The sequence below is a fragment of the Rana temporaria genome, chromosome 8 (assembly GCF_905171775.1).
Source record: "Rana temporaria chromosome 8, aRanTem1.1, whole genome shotgun sequence".
NCBI classification, from domain to species: domain Eukaryota; kingdom Metazoa; phylum Chordata; class Amphibia; order Anura; family Ranidae; genus Rana; species Rana temporaria.
This window is the reverse complement of record NC_053496.1, coordinates 74,292,676-74,312,361: the sequence shown is the minus strand read 5'-3', so window position 1 is coordinate 74,312,361 and position 19,686 is coordinate 74,292,676. Positions and strand designations below refer to the sequence as shown.

At 39.1% G+C, this 19,686-nt stretch overlaps 1 protein-coding gene across 3 annotated transcripts in view; it reads left to right on the top strand.

Moving 5' to 3' along the window:
* Nucleotides 1–13,161, top strand: part of BICC1 (BicC family RNA binding protein 1) — a 294,348-nt gene extending 281,187 nt beyond the window's left edge. For 2 of the 3 annotated variants that reach the window (XM_040362048.1, XM_040362047.1), the window contains exons 19-21: nucleotides 357–517; nucleotides 8,601–8,700; nucleotides 10,012–13,161. In XM_040362048.1, the coding sequence (XP_040217982.1) occupies nucleotides 357–517; nucleotides 8,601–8,700; nucleotides 10,012–10,142 (392 nt within the window). In that variant the 3' untranslated portion in view covers nucleotides 10,143–13,161. The remainder of the gene's footprint in view (nucleotides 1–356; nucleotides 518–8,600; nucleotides 8,701–10,011) is intronic. The other variant, XM_040362049.1, reaches the window with a different exon arrangement.
* The last annotated feature ends 6,525 nt before the right edge of the window (nucleotides 13,162–19,686 follow it).

Below are 19,686 nucleotides of genomic sequence, written 5' to 3'. Positions count from 1 at the left end.
ATCCTCTATCCACCTCGCTTGTGTGGATGGGGGAATCTGTTAAGTTTAAAAAAATTATCCATGTCTGACCAGCTTTTGTACACTACCGCCACACAACTCCCCACCACTTCCTGTAAGGCCGGCCATACATTATGCAATGTTCTTTCAGTGTTGATGGGGGGAATCCTTCCCACAGAGCTATTGTGTTCTCCGGGCGGGGGCCATCTCTTCTGGGATAACACAATGATTCTTGCTAGAAATCGCATGCTAGAAATCTGACATGTCGGTTGTGCCCAAGTCGATCTAAAGCCCAGGTACACACTATATAGTTGTTTTTTTTTTGTAGTAACCTTTTATTCTTTTTATCTGATTCACAGCAGAACAATACCTTAGCAGCAGCAATTACATGGATTGTATCTCCTCTCTAACTGGAAGCAATGGTTGTAACTTAAATGGTTCCTTCAAAGGTTCTGACCTTCCCGAACTTTTCAGCAAGCTAGGACTGGGGAAATATACAGATATTTTCCAGCAACAAGAGGTCAGTACGTGTATTTGTGTGCTAATTTACAAATGTGAATGTGCATCTAAACCCAAAAATATAAAGTTGTTATATTTAGGCTCACCAAAGCTGAACTACTTTAGCTCCAGAAGGTTTACCCCCCCCCTCTTTCATGACGAGACTATTTCTTGCAATACGGCACTGCATTACTTTAACAAATGTGCGGTCGTGCGACGCTGTATCCAAATACAATTTATGTCCTTTTTCCCACAAATAGTTTTCTTTTGGTGATATTTGAGCACCTCCTGTGTGTTTTTTTTTTTTTTTTTGCGCTATAAACAAAAAGACTGTAAATTTTTGAAAAATATTTTTTTTTTACTTTCTGCTCTAAAATACATTTAGTAAAAAAAAATTCCAATCAAATTTCTTCATAAATTTACGCCAATATGAATTCTGCTACATATTTTTGGTAAAAAAATCCCAGTAAGCATAACAAACTATGGCATATATTTATGGATTTTTTTATTTTTTACTAGTAATAGCGGTCATCAGCGAATTATAGTGGGAATATGACATTGCGGCAGACAGTTTGGACATCAAGTGAAACTTGACACTTATTTGGGGACCAGTGACACCAATACAGTCATCAGTGCTAAACATATGCACTGTTACAGTACTAATGACACTGGCAGGGAAGGGGTTAAAATGGGCGATTACCTTCCCTGTTAACAGAACGACGATCTGCCTTGTTTACATCAGTAGACCACCATTCTTCCTCTCTCGGGAACAATGGGCGGGTCCTGACAGACATCGAGTCCTCAGACCCCGAAGTGCAGGATCACGTAAAAGTAATCAAACATCTAAAATTTTAGGCTGGACCAAGAAAAATTATAAAGTAGAAATCTTCCATTGAGGACACTAGTTCTGGTCACTGACCTGGGGGTCCCCAGGGGACTCTCCTAATTTACAGGGATTTCCTCTCCCTGTCCCACAGCCAACACAGGAAGTAAGAAAAGGAAAATCTCCCCAATGGGACACAGATTTTTGGGGCAAAAAACATGGCCACACTTTACTCTATCCAAAATGAAAAAAAAAAATGTTTTTCCCTTTTAGCACAGTGTTTGTTTACTTACAGACCAAAAGAGACCAAATAAGAGAAGTTTATTGTGATTGTTTACAGTCCCTAAACATATCTCTTTTTCATACCCAAACTTTACACTGTGTTATATATCGCAATAAGAACATTTTCTAAATGCACTGGGCCTATGTGCAAGATGTGTGAGTTGGGTCTCCTATTTGAACATGAAAACATGACATGCCTAGTGCACTGCAGCAAAAAAAGTGGGAGCTGTTTGTATCGTGCTGATTATTGGGCATGGTTTAGAGGGGTGCGGTTAACTTGCACCTGAGACAACTTGCATAGAATACAGTGCTGGTGTTTGTAATAGTCATGTACAATCCAAGACTGTACATTGTTTGTTTTTATTTTGTACAGCGGCTGGTGCTCAATTTTCTTGAGGGGGCGGCATACCCCCAGCCAACCACCCCCGGCACTTACCCCCCCCTTTGCGCGATCATATCAATAGTTTGCCGCTTCACTCGACTGTCGCCTGCCAGCCCCACACTTACCCCATCTAGGTCGGCTTCCCCCCTCATTTCCTCCCAAGTCCTGGCGGTCGCTTCTCTTTCTGGCTGATCGGGACTTGGGGCTCGCGGTTAACTGGGTCTTGGTCGGGAGTCCTAATCTGCTCTCAAAACCCGCTTCCTGATCAGCCCGGGGGGAGAAACAGGAAGACATTTGAAAAATGAATTTGCTAATTTCACACAACTGGGTGGGCTCTGGGCGCACTGCTCTGCGCCCGAGCCCACCCTTTTTGAAGACCATTAGAGCCTCAGGCTGTAATCATGTGCTTAAAAAAACATTCAAAGCCATGCATCCGGCTCCTTGCATGTACAATAGGGGACGGGCACATGGATAAGGGGGGGCACCCCTGCACCCCATATAAGCAGCCGCCACTGATTTTGTACGTACCTAGAGTGTTGAAAATCACTCTCCCCATACTCCGTAACACTGTTTTCGTGTACTGTGATGACACGCAATCCGATCCTAGAAAGCATTGTTCCCTTTCCCCATCCTGCAGCTTCCTTCCCCAAGCCTTGGCCCTTGGTAACTAGGTGGTCTTATTTAGGCTTTATATATCCATTTCCTAACACCCTGACTCCTTGTGCACTTCCTTTTGGAAGAGGTTGTTGTTTATTACCATTGCTACTTTCTGTGCCCTTCTTGGGCCTTTCTTGGGTGCTCTTGCCCATGCAGAGCCCTCCCTTTTGTGTTCAAAGGGGTTACTCTCTTGAAAGGACCTCCTGTAAGAATAGAACATTCTTCTGTCTGTTAACCCTGACAGCTCTGTTTCTACCTTGGCTCCCTATATGTTACATGTGGGCATAGTATCATGGAAGTGAGTCCTTTTTGCTTCCCTTATCGCCTTCTGTGAAAACGTCAATCTTCCTTCCCATATACTGCCATGTACAACCTATCAAATATGCCTTACAGGTGAGGTCAGGACTGTCGCATATTCCCTTGTCAACTGACTCCTCTTCTGTTCCCCACAGAACAGTCCTTCCGTGAGCGTCCTACCTTCTTTTCCACCCAGCTGGCAGGCTATTTTGCATTATAAATCCCCATAGTGAATAAACAAATCTTTTTAGTCAGTGCTTGTCAAACATTGAGCAGTCTGAATTTTGAACTGACACAATTTAGCCATTCCTTTGGGTTATGATTGCGTAAATGGAATATTATGATCTGGAAATAATGTGTGCCTATTACCACAGCTGTGACGAGAGTTTCTCAAGAAAATAATGTTGTCGGTCTTTATGCTCCTGTTTTGGTTTTATACTCCAATAATGGCATGTTCAGGCCTCTTGCACATGATACTCATGTTTGAGCATCTACTTTTTCAGATGTTTTGTATGTATTTGTGCGTATTTGCGCGCATATGTGCTTGTGCATTTTCACAAACGTATTCTCGCGTTCTAGTTCTGCAGTATGTAAATCTCAATTACTGACCAAAAAGGCAGATCATTTTTTTTCTTCTTTACTGAAGCATGCACAGTGTTTGTTTACGCGCATGTGTGCATAGGCACATCACAAATAATGGGCTGTATTTTAGCTCTGTAGAAAAAAAAATATCCTGTACTGAGATTTCTCAAGCTGCAGTGTGCAAGAGACTTGGGTTTATTTAATAAGTGGAAATACAGTAGTTTAAGGGGTACTGGTTAGTCCTGTAATAAAAAGATGAGACCATTACAGATAATGGGGTTTGGGAACCGTGAGGAAGGTACAATTTTATTTAATCTTGGGGGTGCAGTAGCACAGCAATGTAGAAGTGTAGGGTAGCCTACATAAAACTCTGGCCTTAAATGCAACAGCCACTGGCAGTGGATAATGGGATGGAAGCCATATAATGCAGTGGTCACAAGCTAGAAGGAGTGCATAAGCGGTTACTTGCAACCAAACAGCAGGGACCATTGTGGAAAGTAGACGAGACTATCAAAAAGGCAATTGGTCTTATGCAGTCATACACTAGAAACACCTGCTTTAGGCAGCATTCACATCTGAGCATAGCGTTTTGAGTGCTTTTCCAGCATTTTTTCACACGTTTGTGTGATTTTGGCATGCTTTTATGCGCAACTTGCATGTTTTGTATGCAGTATTTTTAGGCTTTGGCGTTTTTATATTAGCCAATAGAGAACTATTATCTGTTGCTAGGCATTTATTCATTCAATGCATATTATTCATTTATTATAAAGTTTTTCCGTTGGGGGTAAGGTGTTCAAGTTCAGTTTTGGTTAAGTTTAGGATCAAGAGTTGGGGTTAGGGTTATTTATTATTTTTATTATACGAATAATAATGAATGACTAAATGTAAAATAAATACATACATACATACATACATACATACATACATACATACATACATACATACATACATACATACATACATACATAACATAAATAAAAAATAAATTAATCCTCAACTTTAACCCTTACCCCTTAAAAAAATGTATTAACTAAACACCCTAACACAAAATAAATTATTAGTAATGCATTTTTTTCTTCAAATTTGGGTGTTTTTTTTATTAGTATTTAATAATAATAATAATAATAATAATGTATTACATTTTTTAAGGTTGGAGGTTGTTTATTATTTAAGTATTACATATTCATTTAGTCTACTTATTTATGATGATTTTTAGGCATTTCTTTTACATTTATTACTTTTAAAAATAAATTATTTGAGCAGAAAATTTTTGCTAAACGTGACAAAACGTGTGAATGCGTGCAAATGGTGCGTTTCCACTCATGTCTATGAGAATAAAGCCACGCCAAAAACACTCAAATCTGCCCGATTTGAGCTACATAAAAAGCTCCAAAACATTGAGCTTCAGGCGGCTTGGAGTGGAGAGTGGAGTGGAGCATTTTGGAGCTCTTGAAGCTCCAAAATGCTGAGGTGTGAATACAGCCTTAAGCCTCATACACGATCAGATTTTCCAAAGGGAATTGTGCAATGACAGGTTGTTTGCAGAAAATCTGACAGTTTGTACGCTCCATCGGACAATTGTCGGATTTTCCGTGGACAAATGTTGGATGGCAGGCTTTAAAATTTTACGTGGACAATTGTCTGTTGTCAGATTTTCCGAGCGTGTGTACACAAGTCTGTTGGACAAAAGACCAAAGTACAAACACGCATGCTCAGAATCAATGCTCACCAAACACATTAGCAGAAGGTGCCCAAAGGGTGGCGCTAAAGAGCTTAAAAACACGTTGTTTCATGTTTGTTGGCTGACATGTGTGTGCCGTTTATATGCCAGGCAAATTCCTGGCCAACCCCCTTCGGACAAAGTCCTACGCTTTGTCTGCGGAAAATCAGATTGTGTGTATGAGGCTTTAGAGTGGATCATAGGCTGAGATTGCCAAAAGGCAATGATTTTATACTGCATTAGAACGGGTACAGAAAAGTAGCTTTGAGTGTGCATTCTGTCATTGCAGGTTTATTTTGGATTAATTTGATATTTTAGAAAAATCTAGGATTTATTCTTTATGAAGGAAAAGAGTGTACTTGGTTAACCACATATTTCATACTTCCAGCGTTGGATATTTAAGGTTTTATTTGACCAAATAGTTTTTTTTTTAATGTAGGAGAAATTTTGGTTGTTTGCTTACAAACATACGGTATGTTTAGCACTGTCTAACTGGATGCATTCACACCTGAGCATGTAGCGTCGAGCGCTTTTCCAGCATTTTTTCCGCATGATTTTGGCCTGATGGAGAGAAATTGAGGGAGAAGAGAAACATTGGAATACTAGTCAGTACCAGTGTGCAAAAGTGTATTTGCTTTGGAAGAATAAATCAATCACCTAGCATTGGGTGTCCTACATGTGGATTCTGCATTATTTGCTAGCTATTAGAATAGTTTTTTACATTTTAAAATGGGGGTGCCTCTAGTCTGTCCATAATTTTAAAGGGTGCCTCGACTGAAAAAAGGTTGAGAAACCCTAGTTTATAGTGACCTTTTTTCTAACCAAAGATTTAACCACTTATGGAGCGCCCGCCGCAGGAATACGTCGCTACTTTGAAGAGGAATATTGTTATAGTAGCAGCTAGCTACCCTAACCCCTGATATCCTCTTCAATGGGCGGTCCGCTTCAAGATAAAAGTGGTCTCTGTGGCAGATTTGCTGCAAGATCACTTTTTTTGGCGGCGGGCCCCCCCTCCTGATTTCAGATGCCCTCTGCCGCTTACCAGAGCCGTCGGCAGTGGTGGAGGCGATCCCGTCCTGTCCCAAGGTAGGTATAGAGATGAGTGAGGGGAACGTCACTTTGGCCCATAGCTCTTAAAGGAACATTTTTTTTTAATGACATACATTTTTTTTTTATTGTATTGTCTAAATATGAGATCTGATGTCTTTTTGACCCCAGATCTCATATTTAAGAGGACCTGTCAAGATTTTTTCTATTACAAGGGATGTTTACATCCATTGTAATAGGAATAAAAGCGACCCAAATTTATTTTTTATAAAAAAAAAAAGTATGAAAAGAATAAGAAAAATAGTTAAAGCGCCCTGTGCCCTGTACCCGACAAGCTTGCGCGCAAAAGCAAACACATATGTGAGCAGCTTCCGCATATAACGGTGTTCAAACCACACGTGAGGTATCGCCGTGATCGTTGGAGCGGAAAGCAATAATTCTAACCCTAGCACTCTTCTGTAACTCGAAATATGCAACCTGTAGCATTTTTTTAAACGTAGTGTAGATTTTTAAGGATAAAAGTTTGTCGCCATTTCACTAACGCAACTTTGAAGCAGGACATGTTTGGTATCAATTTACTCAGCGTAATATTATCTTTCACAATATAAAAAACAATTGGGCTAACTTTACTGTCTTATTTTTGAATTCAAAGAAGTGAATTTGTTCCCAAAAAAGTGCGCTTGTAAGACCACTGTGCAAATACAGTGTGACAAAGTATTGGAACGACCACCATTTTATTCTCTAGGGTGTTAGAACCCCAAACATTATATATATTTTTTTCTAAGTAATTTTCTAGCAAAAAACGGTTTTGTAAACGCCAAATCTCAGAAAGAGGCTTGGTCCTTAAGTGGTTAAAGAAAAGTTAGTTAAATATGGTCATTGTGTTTTATTTTACCTGAATTTTGGACCAAAATTGTTAGCTTTAGCGTGAGTGAGTGAAAAACGTATATAGCGCTGCACATGCAAACTGAATCGCCTCTGGGCGCTTGTTTGACCACTTCTCCTTTGAGCTCAAAAGAGATGGGTTTTGATCTTTCTCCTAAAGGCCAAGTGGTTCTCCTCTAGCCGAATGAAGGTTGGTACAGTGTTCCAAAGTCGAGGGCCTTGGACAGCAAATCTTCTTTCTCCTTTGGACTTGTATCTGGTTTTGGGGATTTGGAGTAAATTTTGGTTGGAGGATTGCAGAACGCGATTGGGGTTGTAGGCTTTTATTTTTTCGCCTAGATATTTGGGGGCATTTCCCCAAATACATTTATGCCTTAGACAGAGTGCTTTAAAAAGTGATTTTGACTTTCACTGGTATCCAGTGAAGGCTTCTCAGTGAGGGGGAGATTGATTCCCATGGTTTTTTCCCAGTCACAAGTCGCGCGGCCGTATTCTGAACGACCTGCAGGCGAGTGATTTGGTACTTTGGGAGTCTGAGGTAGAGGGCATTTGCATAGTCCAGCCTGGAGTTAACAATTGTTCCCACCACGACTGCTATGTCTTCTTTAGGAATAAATGGAATAAGTCTGAGTAGCAGATGGTGCGATCCGCTGACTACTGACCTTATTTGTGCATCCATTGTCATGTAGGTGTCGAAGATGACTCCGAGACTTTTGACTTTGGTGCTAGGGGTGATGATTTTTCCCAGAATGGGCGGAGGTGTCCAGGTTGTTGCTAGTTGATTCTTGCGATTGGCGTGAAACAGGAGATGTTGGTTATTAAATGAAGACCTTTTGAACTATATAACTCCTGTATTCTCTAGTATAACTTTTATAGGCTGGATGGGAACTATCATTTTAGACCACAGAAAAAAGTGATAACATGATGATGTCATAGTGAAGTAGTTAGATTGCATATTATGTTTCTATTCATCATTTGAGCCATTCTCTAGTTCATTAACTAAGCAGTAGCTTTCCAAATGGCAGTGTTATAGGTACTATTTAATTACTATTTATGTACATTGCATATGGGGCCATTAAGCTTCAAAAGAAAAAAAACCATTGTTTTGTACAGTGTAAAAAACCTCTAATACAAAAAATATTCTGTTAAAACGGCTAATGTGCTTATATATTGCATAGATATAAGCAGAAAAAAAAAAAAATATAAGCAGAAAAGCAGCAAAGTAAGAGGTATTTTTTTGAAAAAATGGACAATAAACCAACTTAGTACTTGAAAAAACATCTCACCACTCTACTTGTTATAAATACGTTTTGATAATATGATTTTCTCCAACTGTCTTGAAGTTCTTTTAAATCAGAAATTTTGTTGGCAAAATACCGGAACTATATGACACATCAACAATATAATTAAATCTTGTACTTTTCTTGTAGATTGATCTACAGACATTCCTTACACTGACGGATCAGGATTTAAAAGAACTTGGAATAACGACGTTTGGTGCAAGAAGGAAAATGTTGCTGGCAATTTCAGGTATAAAATTAAATGACATAAATTAGATACCATCCTGTCCATTATATACAATATATACCAATGAGGGTTATAAACTGTCTAAGGAATAAAATCTTTTTTTTTTTTTTTTTCGTTTTGTATGCAGTTTTGCTCTTTTTATTGTCATGTTGCCATCGCCTATCCAATTGCTAGTGACCTTAAAGCGGTTGTAAACCCCCCCCCCCCCCCCCCCCCAAAAAAAAAATCAACAAACCTAGTATGCATCGCATTATGAAATGCTTAAATTAGAACAAAGCTCTCAGTGGTGCCCACACACCGCTGAGAAGGCTGACATTTGTCCTGGAGATTCTTCTAGGTTTGGCGCTGTGATTAGCAAGAGCCGCAATGATGCCACTCCAGCGTGTGGGAGCTGTTGGTCACGGGGTCGGGGGTCCTGAAGAAAATTGCACCGGCCTGCCATTTTTTCAGGGTGCATGAGCCGATGGCGTCCGGCGTATATAGTAAATATCTCCTAAATGGTGGAAGTTTAGGAGATATTTACAGTTCCTACAGGTAAGCCTTATTATAGGCTTACCTGTAGGTACATTAAAAAAATACTTCCTTCCTCTCTATGGATCTTTTTAAGTGTGAAGTAATCTTCTGTGTGCATTCAGGTTGATCATTTTAATAATCCGCAATGGCTCAGGTTGATCATTTTATGACCGACTTAAGAAATTGATGTCAAACATTTGGTAAACCACTATGATTTTTACAGGAAATCTCTCGATTAAGTGACATATCTGAACAAAGTCAACTCACTTGTTCTATCATTTACTTTATCCTTCTATTAGGCCACCTCTTCCGATATTAGATGTAATTGTTTTTATTTCATGAAGTGCAGCCTGATAAAGCTGTGTGTTTGACTTTTCGGCCTTTTCTGCTTAATAAGGTGTTCTTAAATACAATTTTTTTTAAAAAAAAAGATTGTTGTGACGGCTGAACTTGGTGATTGTGAAAATCCATACAAATCCGATATTGATAATTTTTTTAGAACTTGTTGGCTCTTTAAAATGCAATTTCCACATAAGCGGTCATCAAGGGCTTCAGTGTGCCTTTTAAAGTGTTCCTGTTTCAGTAATTAAAAATAGCTGCTCCATAACTGTAGGTGTCCGCCCTAAAACACCACCTAATCTGATCTGCAGATTCCAGCCATAACAGTCTAAGACTACAAAGAGATAAAAATGTGTAGTACTTCAATTAGGCTTCAAGCCCCTGGAAAACAACCCTGCCGATCTGACCAGTGAGATGTTTGGTAGAGATAAATCTAATATGTATGGTTTTATTTTGTAACAGAACTGAACAAAAATCGAAGGAAGCTGTTTGAGCCAACCAATATTCGCTCTTCATTCCTGGAGGGAGGAGCTAGTGGAAGACTTCCGCGCCAGTATCACTCAGACATAGTCAGTGTCAGCGGTCGCTGGTAGCAGTCGGTGACATGACTTGACAAAAAGTGCATAGAACATCATGGCTGACCTGTGAACCAGCATTGCCACATATAACTTTTTACCATCAGCACTTTAATGTCAAGGTACCACGGACCAAAGCAATGAGATCACATGAGTGCCTGATCTTTTGGACACTTGTTTATAATGCCAAAATGTGGGATATATTTTTCATTCATCTATCTAGACTGGACCGAATTGCAATAGGGGTAAAAAGAAAAAAAAATGAATGATTTTATGTTTTAGTATTTTATGTATAACTTCATTGTATGCACTGAAATTTTTACCTTTATTGAGTGAAGAATTAATCTGATATTTGAGGGCATGACTTAATGGTTTTATTGTGAAGGAATTTTCTAGTATTCAATAATCAAGACGTTTCTGCACTTTACATGCTCCCCATATTGTCTCCTGTGGAAATTACATGTCCTCTCCCTTCCATACAAAACACAATGAGGTCTGGTTTATAAAAAAAAAAATCAAGTTGCTGCAAATAGCAACACAGTTTCCTGATTGATTTTCTTAGTGTAGCTCAGAAAGCTTAAATCTGATTTGATGCAGCAAGCAAGATCCCTGGTTTTCATTTCTTCCTGTTTTTATAAATCAGACCCAGTTTGTGCTCTCTAATCATAGCCTGGTGCATATACAGTAGATACTATTTCATCATCTGTAAGTATTGTAAAATATTTGAACTATGCAGGTGTTGTGCTGGAAACTGGGAACCATTTACAGGAATCTTATTACTGCTAGATAAGATTTTTTTTTTTATGTTTAATTCTGTTATTTAATATTTTACAAACGCTTACAATGAAACAAGTTCACTGTAACAGATGAAAATACCAATGTGGACTTTGTAGTTAGTTTTCATTTGCACTTCTCCCCATAACATCAAAGAATGAAAAGCAGGAGATAAAATATGCAAGAGATTACCTTTATTTATATAAAGTACATGGTTATATCCATCTCCTTATCTACAAGCTGGTTAATTTTTCTGTCATTCTAAGATTTAGGATTTAGTACTTCATAGGCCTCAAATATTATCAACAATACAAGCAGCTGTGCCGGTTGACATGTTAGTTGTATGTTGGGGATAAATACTTTTTACGTATTCATAGTCGAGGATGAATTCTGTTCATTGAGATATAAAATCATGTATCAGATGCATCTGTTATAGTTAACGTTATACTGTGAAAAATAAGTATGAAGTGTTTAAGTTATGCTAAATGCCACAATGGGAGGATATGAAGACATGCATAGGGCAGTCTGGTTACCATGTTGACTGTGTTTTCTGAAATGTAAGCACTTTGTGAACCACATATAATATGCTTTGCGAGCATTGAGGTACGCTGTGCGTTCCTGACTTCATAGTGTACTAAGCATACAGTGAACTAGAGATAAATTAAACATTGCATTGTCTACATTAAGATAACCATATGTTGAACACAGCCATATGGTAACAAAACTGACGCACATGTATGTATGTATGTTCCCAGAAGACTTGGCTACACAAGCACATTTTGGTTGCGCTATTGTAAATTGTTAAAGGAAGGCTTACAGCATACGCTACACAGGAGCGAAGACCTTCAATAATTCTGCACAAGCATACAGTAAAACAAGTATGTTAAATTTCTGATTGCAATACCTGCGTAGCTTGATTCCTATGAATTATTCATAGCATTTGAGCAGAGCCTTTTTCCAACTGCACAGTGGCGCTACTGAAAAACTCTCATGTAGCCATGTTTTAAAGGTGTGACTTGAACCTTCGACGATATCATGTGTTGCCTGTTTTTTTTTTTTTTTTCTTTTTCTTTTTTTTCTCTGTCTCTGATTACTTTTCCATATTTCTAACTATAGATTTGCATGTACTCTAAAATTTGCTTCTGAAGACTAGTCACCTGTCTTGTTTACAACTAGGAAATTAATAAAGCACAGCAGGGCTGATGTATAGAAATTGGAGGAAAGGATAGGCGTTCATGTTAACCAATCAGGATAAAATAAAACGATGGTTAAAACTGCTTTGGTTGATGTGGGCAGCACCTCCAGTTTCACTTGTACTTTAAATATTAGTATCCAAGCATACAACAGCAGGGAGACCTTCTATTCGGACAGGTGCCTCATCTATGTCACCATAGGAGCCTGAAAGCATGGCACGGTGAATGGCTATTCTTTAATGCTCATTAAACTTTTTGCTTTCCTGGGTAAATTGCCACACAGCTTTTTGCACACAAAGGGAATGATTGTTTTTGAGGTATCTTTATTAATAAATATATATGTTTTCGCTGCACCAATTTATATTTGTGGACATAAACAATGCAGCTCTAGAATAGATATATTGATTTGTAATAATTCACTATTGTTTGAATGGTGGTTTGGGAGCTTTGCACACTATATTGATAAACCACTTTTTTTTTACTTTTTATGGATTTGTGGTGTTACGTACTAGTAAAACATTTAATGCCACATGATTTTCTTATTTGAACCCCACTTTTTTAAATACACCTAGGGTACTACAACTTTTATATCATTTTTGTATTTGTTTCCTTCTATGTAGTATGTTTTAGATTGTGTTTGACTTGTTTTGATTATAGATTTAAATGACAGGGTGTGGCACAGGTTTTTTTTAATCATCACAAAGGTACTGCAAGAGTAATCAGAAGACTTTATATGTAATATAAAAATACATATTCTAAAGAATCTTTCTCTTTTTTTTTTTTTTTTTTTTTTATATACGGTATATCTTATAACAGGATGACACAAAATGACAGTAGTGTTAGTCAGTGCATTGCACACACAAATGAAGTTGATAAATTCCAATATTTGTTACTTTTACATTGTGCCTTGAGAGTGACAAGTTATCTGTAAATGTAGAGCAGATACAGATTGTATTTCATTTCGGGGGCAAAAACTTTTTTTTTTTTTAATTAAAATGTTGAATGAGACCATTAAATGGAATTTTAACTAATCGTGTTTATGTTCAAGAAAATAAATTTATAACCCCCAATTTTGTGTTTCTTGATTTTAATTTTGTTGCTGTTAATACACAAACTAAAGACTATTGAAACTTTTCTTGTATAGCTTTTGGGTCAGGTGGTAGTGATAGATGTCTATTAGTAAGTGATTTGTTGCTGGTCTACAGGCGACTGCACAAAGTAGTTGCATGCAACCATCATATCGGAACATTTCTATAACTCAAAAGTTTGCATACATTTTTTTTTTAAACCAAAGGTAAAGTTTAACATTCAAAAGTAGGGATGTGCCGATGCCGAGTATTTTTGAGTACTTGTAAAAAAATATGCTTCCGATACCAAAAACCGATACTTTGTGGTGCTCTGCTTCTGTGTGAACTCGGGTTCATAATCACTGACAGGCCTGGTTCACACAGGAGCGGTACGGGGGAAACCACATGAGTCACACAGCAATCGCACCGCATTCCGGTTCTAATTGCATGCAATTTTTTTGCAGTGCAATATGCGCCCACTTAATTTTGTATGGATGCAAAATTGCACCCCAAAGTATCAAAAGTATCGGTACTCTATCGGAGACTACTTGACCGAAGGAATCGGTACTCCATACTCTCAAAAAAGTAAAATATATCGGTGTATTCCTAGTTCAAAGTGTACAAACTAGAACATTCAACAGGCAGAGTAAAGAATGATCAGTGTGTACAGATAACCAAACTACAAAAGAGTAAAGGCAGTACAATCTAGCAATAGTCATATAAGACCATAGGTAAAGCCTTGTACACACGATCAGTCCATCCGATGAGAACGGTCTGAAGGACAGTTGTCATAGGTTAACCTATGAATCTGACTGATGGTCCGTCGTGCCTACACACCATCGGTTAAAAAACGATCGTGTCAGAACGCGGTGACGTAAAACACAACGAAGTGCTGAAAAAAAACGAAGTTCAATGCTTCCAAGCATGCGTCGACTTGATTCTGAGCATGCGTGGATTTTTAACCGATGGTTGTGCCTACTAACGATCGTTTTTTTTTTTTCCCATCGGTTAGGAATCCATAGGTTAAATTTAAAGCAAGTTGGCTTTTTTTTAACCTATGGTTAAAATAACCTATGGGGCCTACACACGATCGGTTTTAACCGATGAAAACGGTCCATCAGACCGTTGTCCTCTGGTTAACCTATCATGTCTACGAGGCCTAAGACGGTAGATCTCCTTTTTGAGCATAAGCTTTCAAAAAGATCAGATAAATTACATAGACATGACAGATAGATCTGTGCACCTACAGAGTGCTGCATTCATGAGATTTAATGTAGAGGTAATTCTAACAATATGTAATAACAAGTCGAGCAGGGAAAGACCTGCGGTAGCCAACTAGGCTTTCCAAAGTTTAATGTACCATTTTTAAAGAAAAAACATGAGTGAGCAGGCAAGGCACATTTTTTTTTTCTTTTGAGGTTCGTATTCAACTGTAGGTCATAGAATGGCACAATCCTAATCCTAAAACAAAACATTTCAACAAGTAAACAAATGAAAGGGCACCTGTTTAAAAGTCTGCATACCCTTAGTTCTTAAAGGGGTTGTAAAGGTTTTTATTTTTATTTTCTAAATAGGTTCCTTTAAGCTAGTACATTGTTGGTTCACTTACCTTTTTGCTTCTATTTCCCTTCTAAATGTTTTTCTTTTTCTTTTGTTTTCTTTGTCTGAATTTCTCACTAACTGTTCCTCCTCAGTAAGCTGTTCTTACTGAGGAGAAACGGGAAGTGAGAAATTGAGACAAAAAAAAACATTTAGAAGGAAAATTGAAGGAAAAGGTAAGTGAACCAATAATGCACTAGCTTAAAGGAACCTATTTAGAAAATAAAAAATAAATCTTTACAACCCCTTTAATCCTAATATTGCCTCCTTTAGCTTTAATGATGGCGTGCAGTCTTTTGTAATGGCTGTCTCTAAGGCCCTGAATTCTTGCAGGTGGTATAGCTGCCCATTCGTCTTGGCAAAATGATATTGAGGTCAGACTGTGATGGTCGCTCCAGAACCTTGACCTTTTTCTGCTGTAACCACTGGAGGGTCAACTTGGCCTTGTTCTTGGGATCAATGTCGTGCTGGAAAGTCCAAGTGTTTCCCATGTGCAGAAGAATGCAAATTGCCTGCCAGTATTTTCTGATAACATGCTGAGTTCATCTTGCCATAAATTTTGCCTTCAGCGCTCACCCCCCATACATGAGTGAGCCTCCACCATGCTTCACAATGGGGATAGTATTATTGTCGCTATAGGCATTGCTGATCCCTCTCTAAACACGGGTAAACTGCTGAACTTGTGCTTATTGTTTTACCTGCTTGTTTTTTTCCAGCCAATTTTGAGATAAAGAACACATCTGCTATACTACACAGCAGGCGCCTAAACCGACCTTTACCCTTTTTTTTATTTATTTTTTGCCATTTCCTATGCCACCTATTTGACTTCAGTCTGCTTACTGGGCAATGAAAAAGCATCATCCACTTTGGACCAGGAAAAAATAGCTTCCTTTTGTCTCAGGAGTATGGCAGAGTTAAATCGCAGCTGAACACATTTAGGCCTGTTTACACTAATGGAATTTCAGATGTGATTTGAGTCACACAGAATCGCATAACAATTGGAATCGCAATGTTTTTAATGATGTCCACATCAAAGCGACTCAACACAGTGATTTTCAGAAGAGGTTTCGGCACTACTTTTACGTGATTCCAATGCAATTTTGGCCCCATAGAATATGCAAGCCTTATCCAAGTAGCACTACATAAATGAACAAAGTTGGATCAAAATCACTTTGTAGTGTGAAACTAGTCTTGTCAAATATCAGTTGACCTATATCTGCTTGCCTGCAGTTAATTTTAATACAGAAGTACAGACTAGATCAACTTGATAAAGAAATTCCAGCCTTTGAAAAATAGTGCAGTTACAGAATTTACCACACAACTGCCTGTTTCTTGGTTGTCTGATGGAAGTAATGTGGGTAATTGAAAGGAAATGAAAAACAAATGGGAATGTTCAAATGGCATTTATAAGGAAGAAAATATTGGTGCTACTGCTACAGTTTTTATTGATACAAGACCAAGATCACAGATAATGCCTTTGTAACCACACCATTAAATTACATTTACATTTTGTGCAATGTTGGAGACCACCCAAGCTAGAACATAAATGCATGTTCTTTATTTTTCGGTGGTATATTATAAAACTATTTTAGTTTCTTGAAATGTATTACCACATTTTCATTTAACAAACTTACAGAACGAATGCGTTGCCACCAAGAAAACCATACTAACCACCATGAAGTGTTTCCTGTAGGACTTATAAAGGGGAAATTCCAAAATTGAAAAACAAAAGCCTCATGCCCAAAGGTGCCATTTACTGTTACCTCGTTTTCAGCTTCAGGACCTTAAAGTCGGCCATGTATGGATTGAAAATTGGCCAGTTTAGCATTGACTGGCTCAATTTTGATCCATGTATTGGCAGGGAGGTTGTTCAGAAGTTTACCTAGTGATGGACTTCTGTACAACCACCCTATTGGATTACCCCTGCTCAATATGCACCTTAGGTTATAGCTTGCAACACTAAACTGTGCATTTTAGTGGGGATGGGGGTATAGAGTCAGGTTTGTTTTTTTTCCTTCATCCTGCTGGTTGAATGAAAAAAAAAAGCTAATCTATGGGCTGCTTAACTGGAGTCCAGATTGTAACTTTAACCACCTGCTGCCCGCCCACTGTCAAATGACAGAGGGACGGTGCTGCTCTTGTTCTGGGTGGACATCCTATGACGTCGCCCCAGAACTGCCACTCTCAGGCGCCTGCAGCGCTGTGATCCATAGATGCTCCCTGCTGAAACCACTGCCTGTGTAAGGGAATTCCACATCCTTGCTGATCTTACAGTAAAGAACCCTCTATGTCAGTGATGGCGAACCTTGGCACCCCAGATGTTTTGGAACTACATTTCCCATGATGCTCATGCACTTTGCAGTGTACTAGAGCATCATGGGAAATGTAGTTCCAAAACATCTGGGGTGCCAAGGTTCGCCATCACTGCTCTATGTCGTTTAAGGTTAAACCTCTCGTCTTCTAATTTTAATGAGCGGCCACATGTCCTATTAAACTCCCTTCCGCAAAAAAGTTTTATCTGAAGAGCCGATGACGCCAATCACAGCTGGTCACATGTAAATGCGGAAGTGCCGGTGATTGTCTGTCTCATCGCCTCACACTGACATTGTGTGGCTAGGGGAGCCGATCAGTGGCATCGCCTCGCAAGGGGACACCCGGACAGGTAAACGGGGAACTGATCATTTGTGCCCTGATTACAAGTAAAGCCCCCCAGGGCCACAATCAGTAACAACTATCTGTGCCACCTATCAGTCCGGTGTGTTAGTGCCACCTCATCAGTGCAGCCACATCAGTAAATGAGAAAAATTTACTTTACAAAATTTACTGGCAAACGAAAATTGTTCTCAATTTTTTTTTTTTTGTAAAAAAAAAAAAATCCAGCAGTGATTAAATACCATCAAAAGGAAAGCTCTAGAGGAAAATTATAAACAATTTATTTGGGTACAGTTTTCTATGCCTGCGCAATTGTCATTGCAACAGTGCTGAAAGCTGAAAAATGGCCTGGGTAGGAAGGGGGTGAAAGTGCCCAGTAATGAAGTGGTTAAACAAGTTCTTGGTCATACAGGACATACAATCTATAGTCTTGGGGTTAAATGCAGCTACCTGAGGTGATTGGACACAAGCAAAAAAAGCGACAGATTTTTATTTTTTGCTAGTGTCCTTAAGTGATGGTCATCTTTACTGAGAGAAGCTTACCCCTCTCTCTTATGAAGGTTTTTTTTTTCCTCCAAGATTCTTCTACTAAGGTACCTGGCTGCAATATTTCCACTGTGGCTCCTTTTAGAGTTTCCAGATCAGTTGACTCCTCAACTGAGTATTGAAAGACCATACCTGGACCCCGCTTTAATGAAGATGAGGGGGTCAGCCTGTAATGTTGCTAATATCGGGACCGATACCGAGCATTTGCGTGAGTACTTGTACTCGCGCCATTGCTCCCAAACAAACTGAAAAATACTGAAACCCCCCCAATCGCAGCCTCACTGTGCCAGTCAAATGCAGCCACTTGTGCCCGTCATACGCAGCCATTTCTGCCAATCATATGAAGCCACTTGTGCCCAGTAGATGCAGCCACTTGTGCCCATCAAATGCAGCCCCTGGGTGGCCAGTGGAGCCCCATGATCAGCTGTTTTGTGACGTAGCCGCACAGGAAGGATGTGGTCGAGCTTCTGCATGAGTCAAGTTTTTTTTTTTTTTTTTTACTACACCGATACACGGTCAGTGCTTGAAAATCTGCGACGCCCATCTTGGTACATCCTGCACTCGGCCACAGTAAGCCAGCAGCGGACATCTTGTTACACCCAGCCCGAACTACATGGGCTGGGTGTAACAAGATGACCGCTGCTGCTTTAAGGCCTAGTGCAGGGTGTACCAAGATGGGTGTCGCAGAGGCAGCATGGAAAAATAAATCTTCTCCTCAGTTTCCTGCCTATAAGTGCCAGCCATCAATCGATGACATCTGTTGGTGCCCATCCAGCCAGTACCACTGCCACCCATCATTCTGTGCCACCTATCGGTGCCCATCATTTTGTGCCACCTATCGGTGCCATAAGTGTGTTCCACCTATCAGTGCTCATCAGTTCTGCATAATCAGTGCTACCCATCAGTGCCCATCCATCAGTGTGTGCCACCTATCAGTAATGCTTAATCAGTGCTGCATATCAGTGCCACCAGGTTTGAAAACTGTCACATGACATTAAAAAAAGTATCGGTACTTGTATTGGGTCTTAAAGTGATATCGGGACAACCCTAGTGCACACCATTTTCTTTCCCTGTGTACGTTTTCTCTCAACTGGCAGTAGCAATTAAGGCTCTTTCCGCAGTACAGTACAAAAGTCCTTTGACGCCTACCTGTTTTTTTTTTTATTAGATATGTTTTATAACAAAGTAAAAAAATCAAGTTTTATTAAAAATTATCTTTTTTTGTTTATGGCGCAAAAATAACCGCAGAGGTGATCAAATGGCACCAAAAGAAAGTCTATTTGTGGGGAAAAAAAGGACATACATTTTATTTGGGTACAGTGTCGCACAATTGCGCAATTGTCAGTTAAAATAACGCAGTGCCTCATCACAAAAAACGGCCTGATCGTGAAGGGGAGTAAATCTTCCGGAGCTGAAGTGGTTAAATAGCTACCATGTTTACGGCATCTGTTTATTTAGCCGTTTACCTGTAGCTCAGCTTTAATATAAAATAAAATGGGTATTCAGTATTTGGTTCTTCAGTAAGACTGACATAATTTATAGAGAATCAAACAGATGGAGAAGTTCTTCTCTTTGTAAACAAAGTACTTTGAGCCCACCTGAGGTAATAACGGAAATATCATAAAGGGTTATGCCCCTCGATGTATTTCCCCTTCTACTACCCCTGTACATATACCATACTTTCTGCTTGGTAAACTTTACATACAGTGAATTTATATAGACTGGGAACAA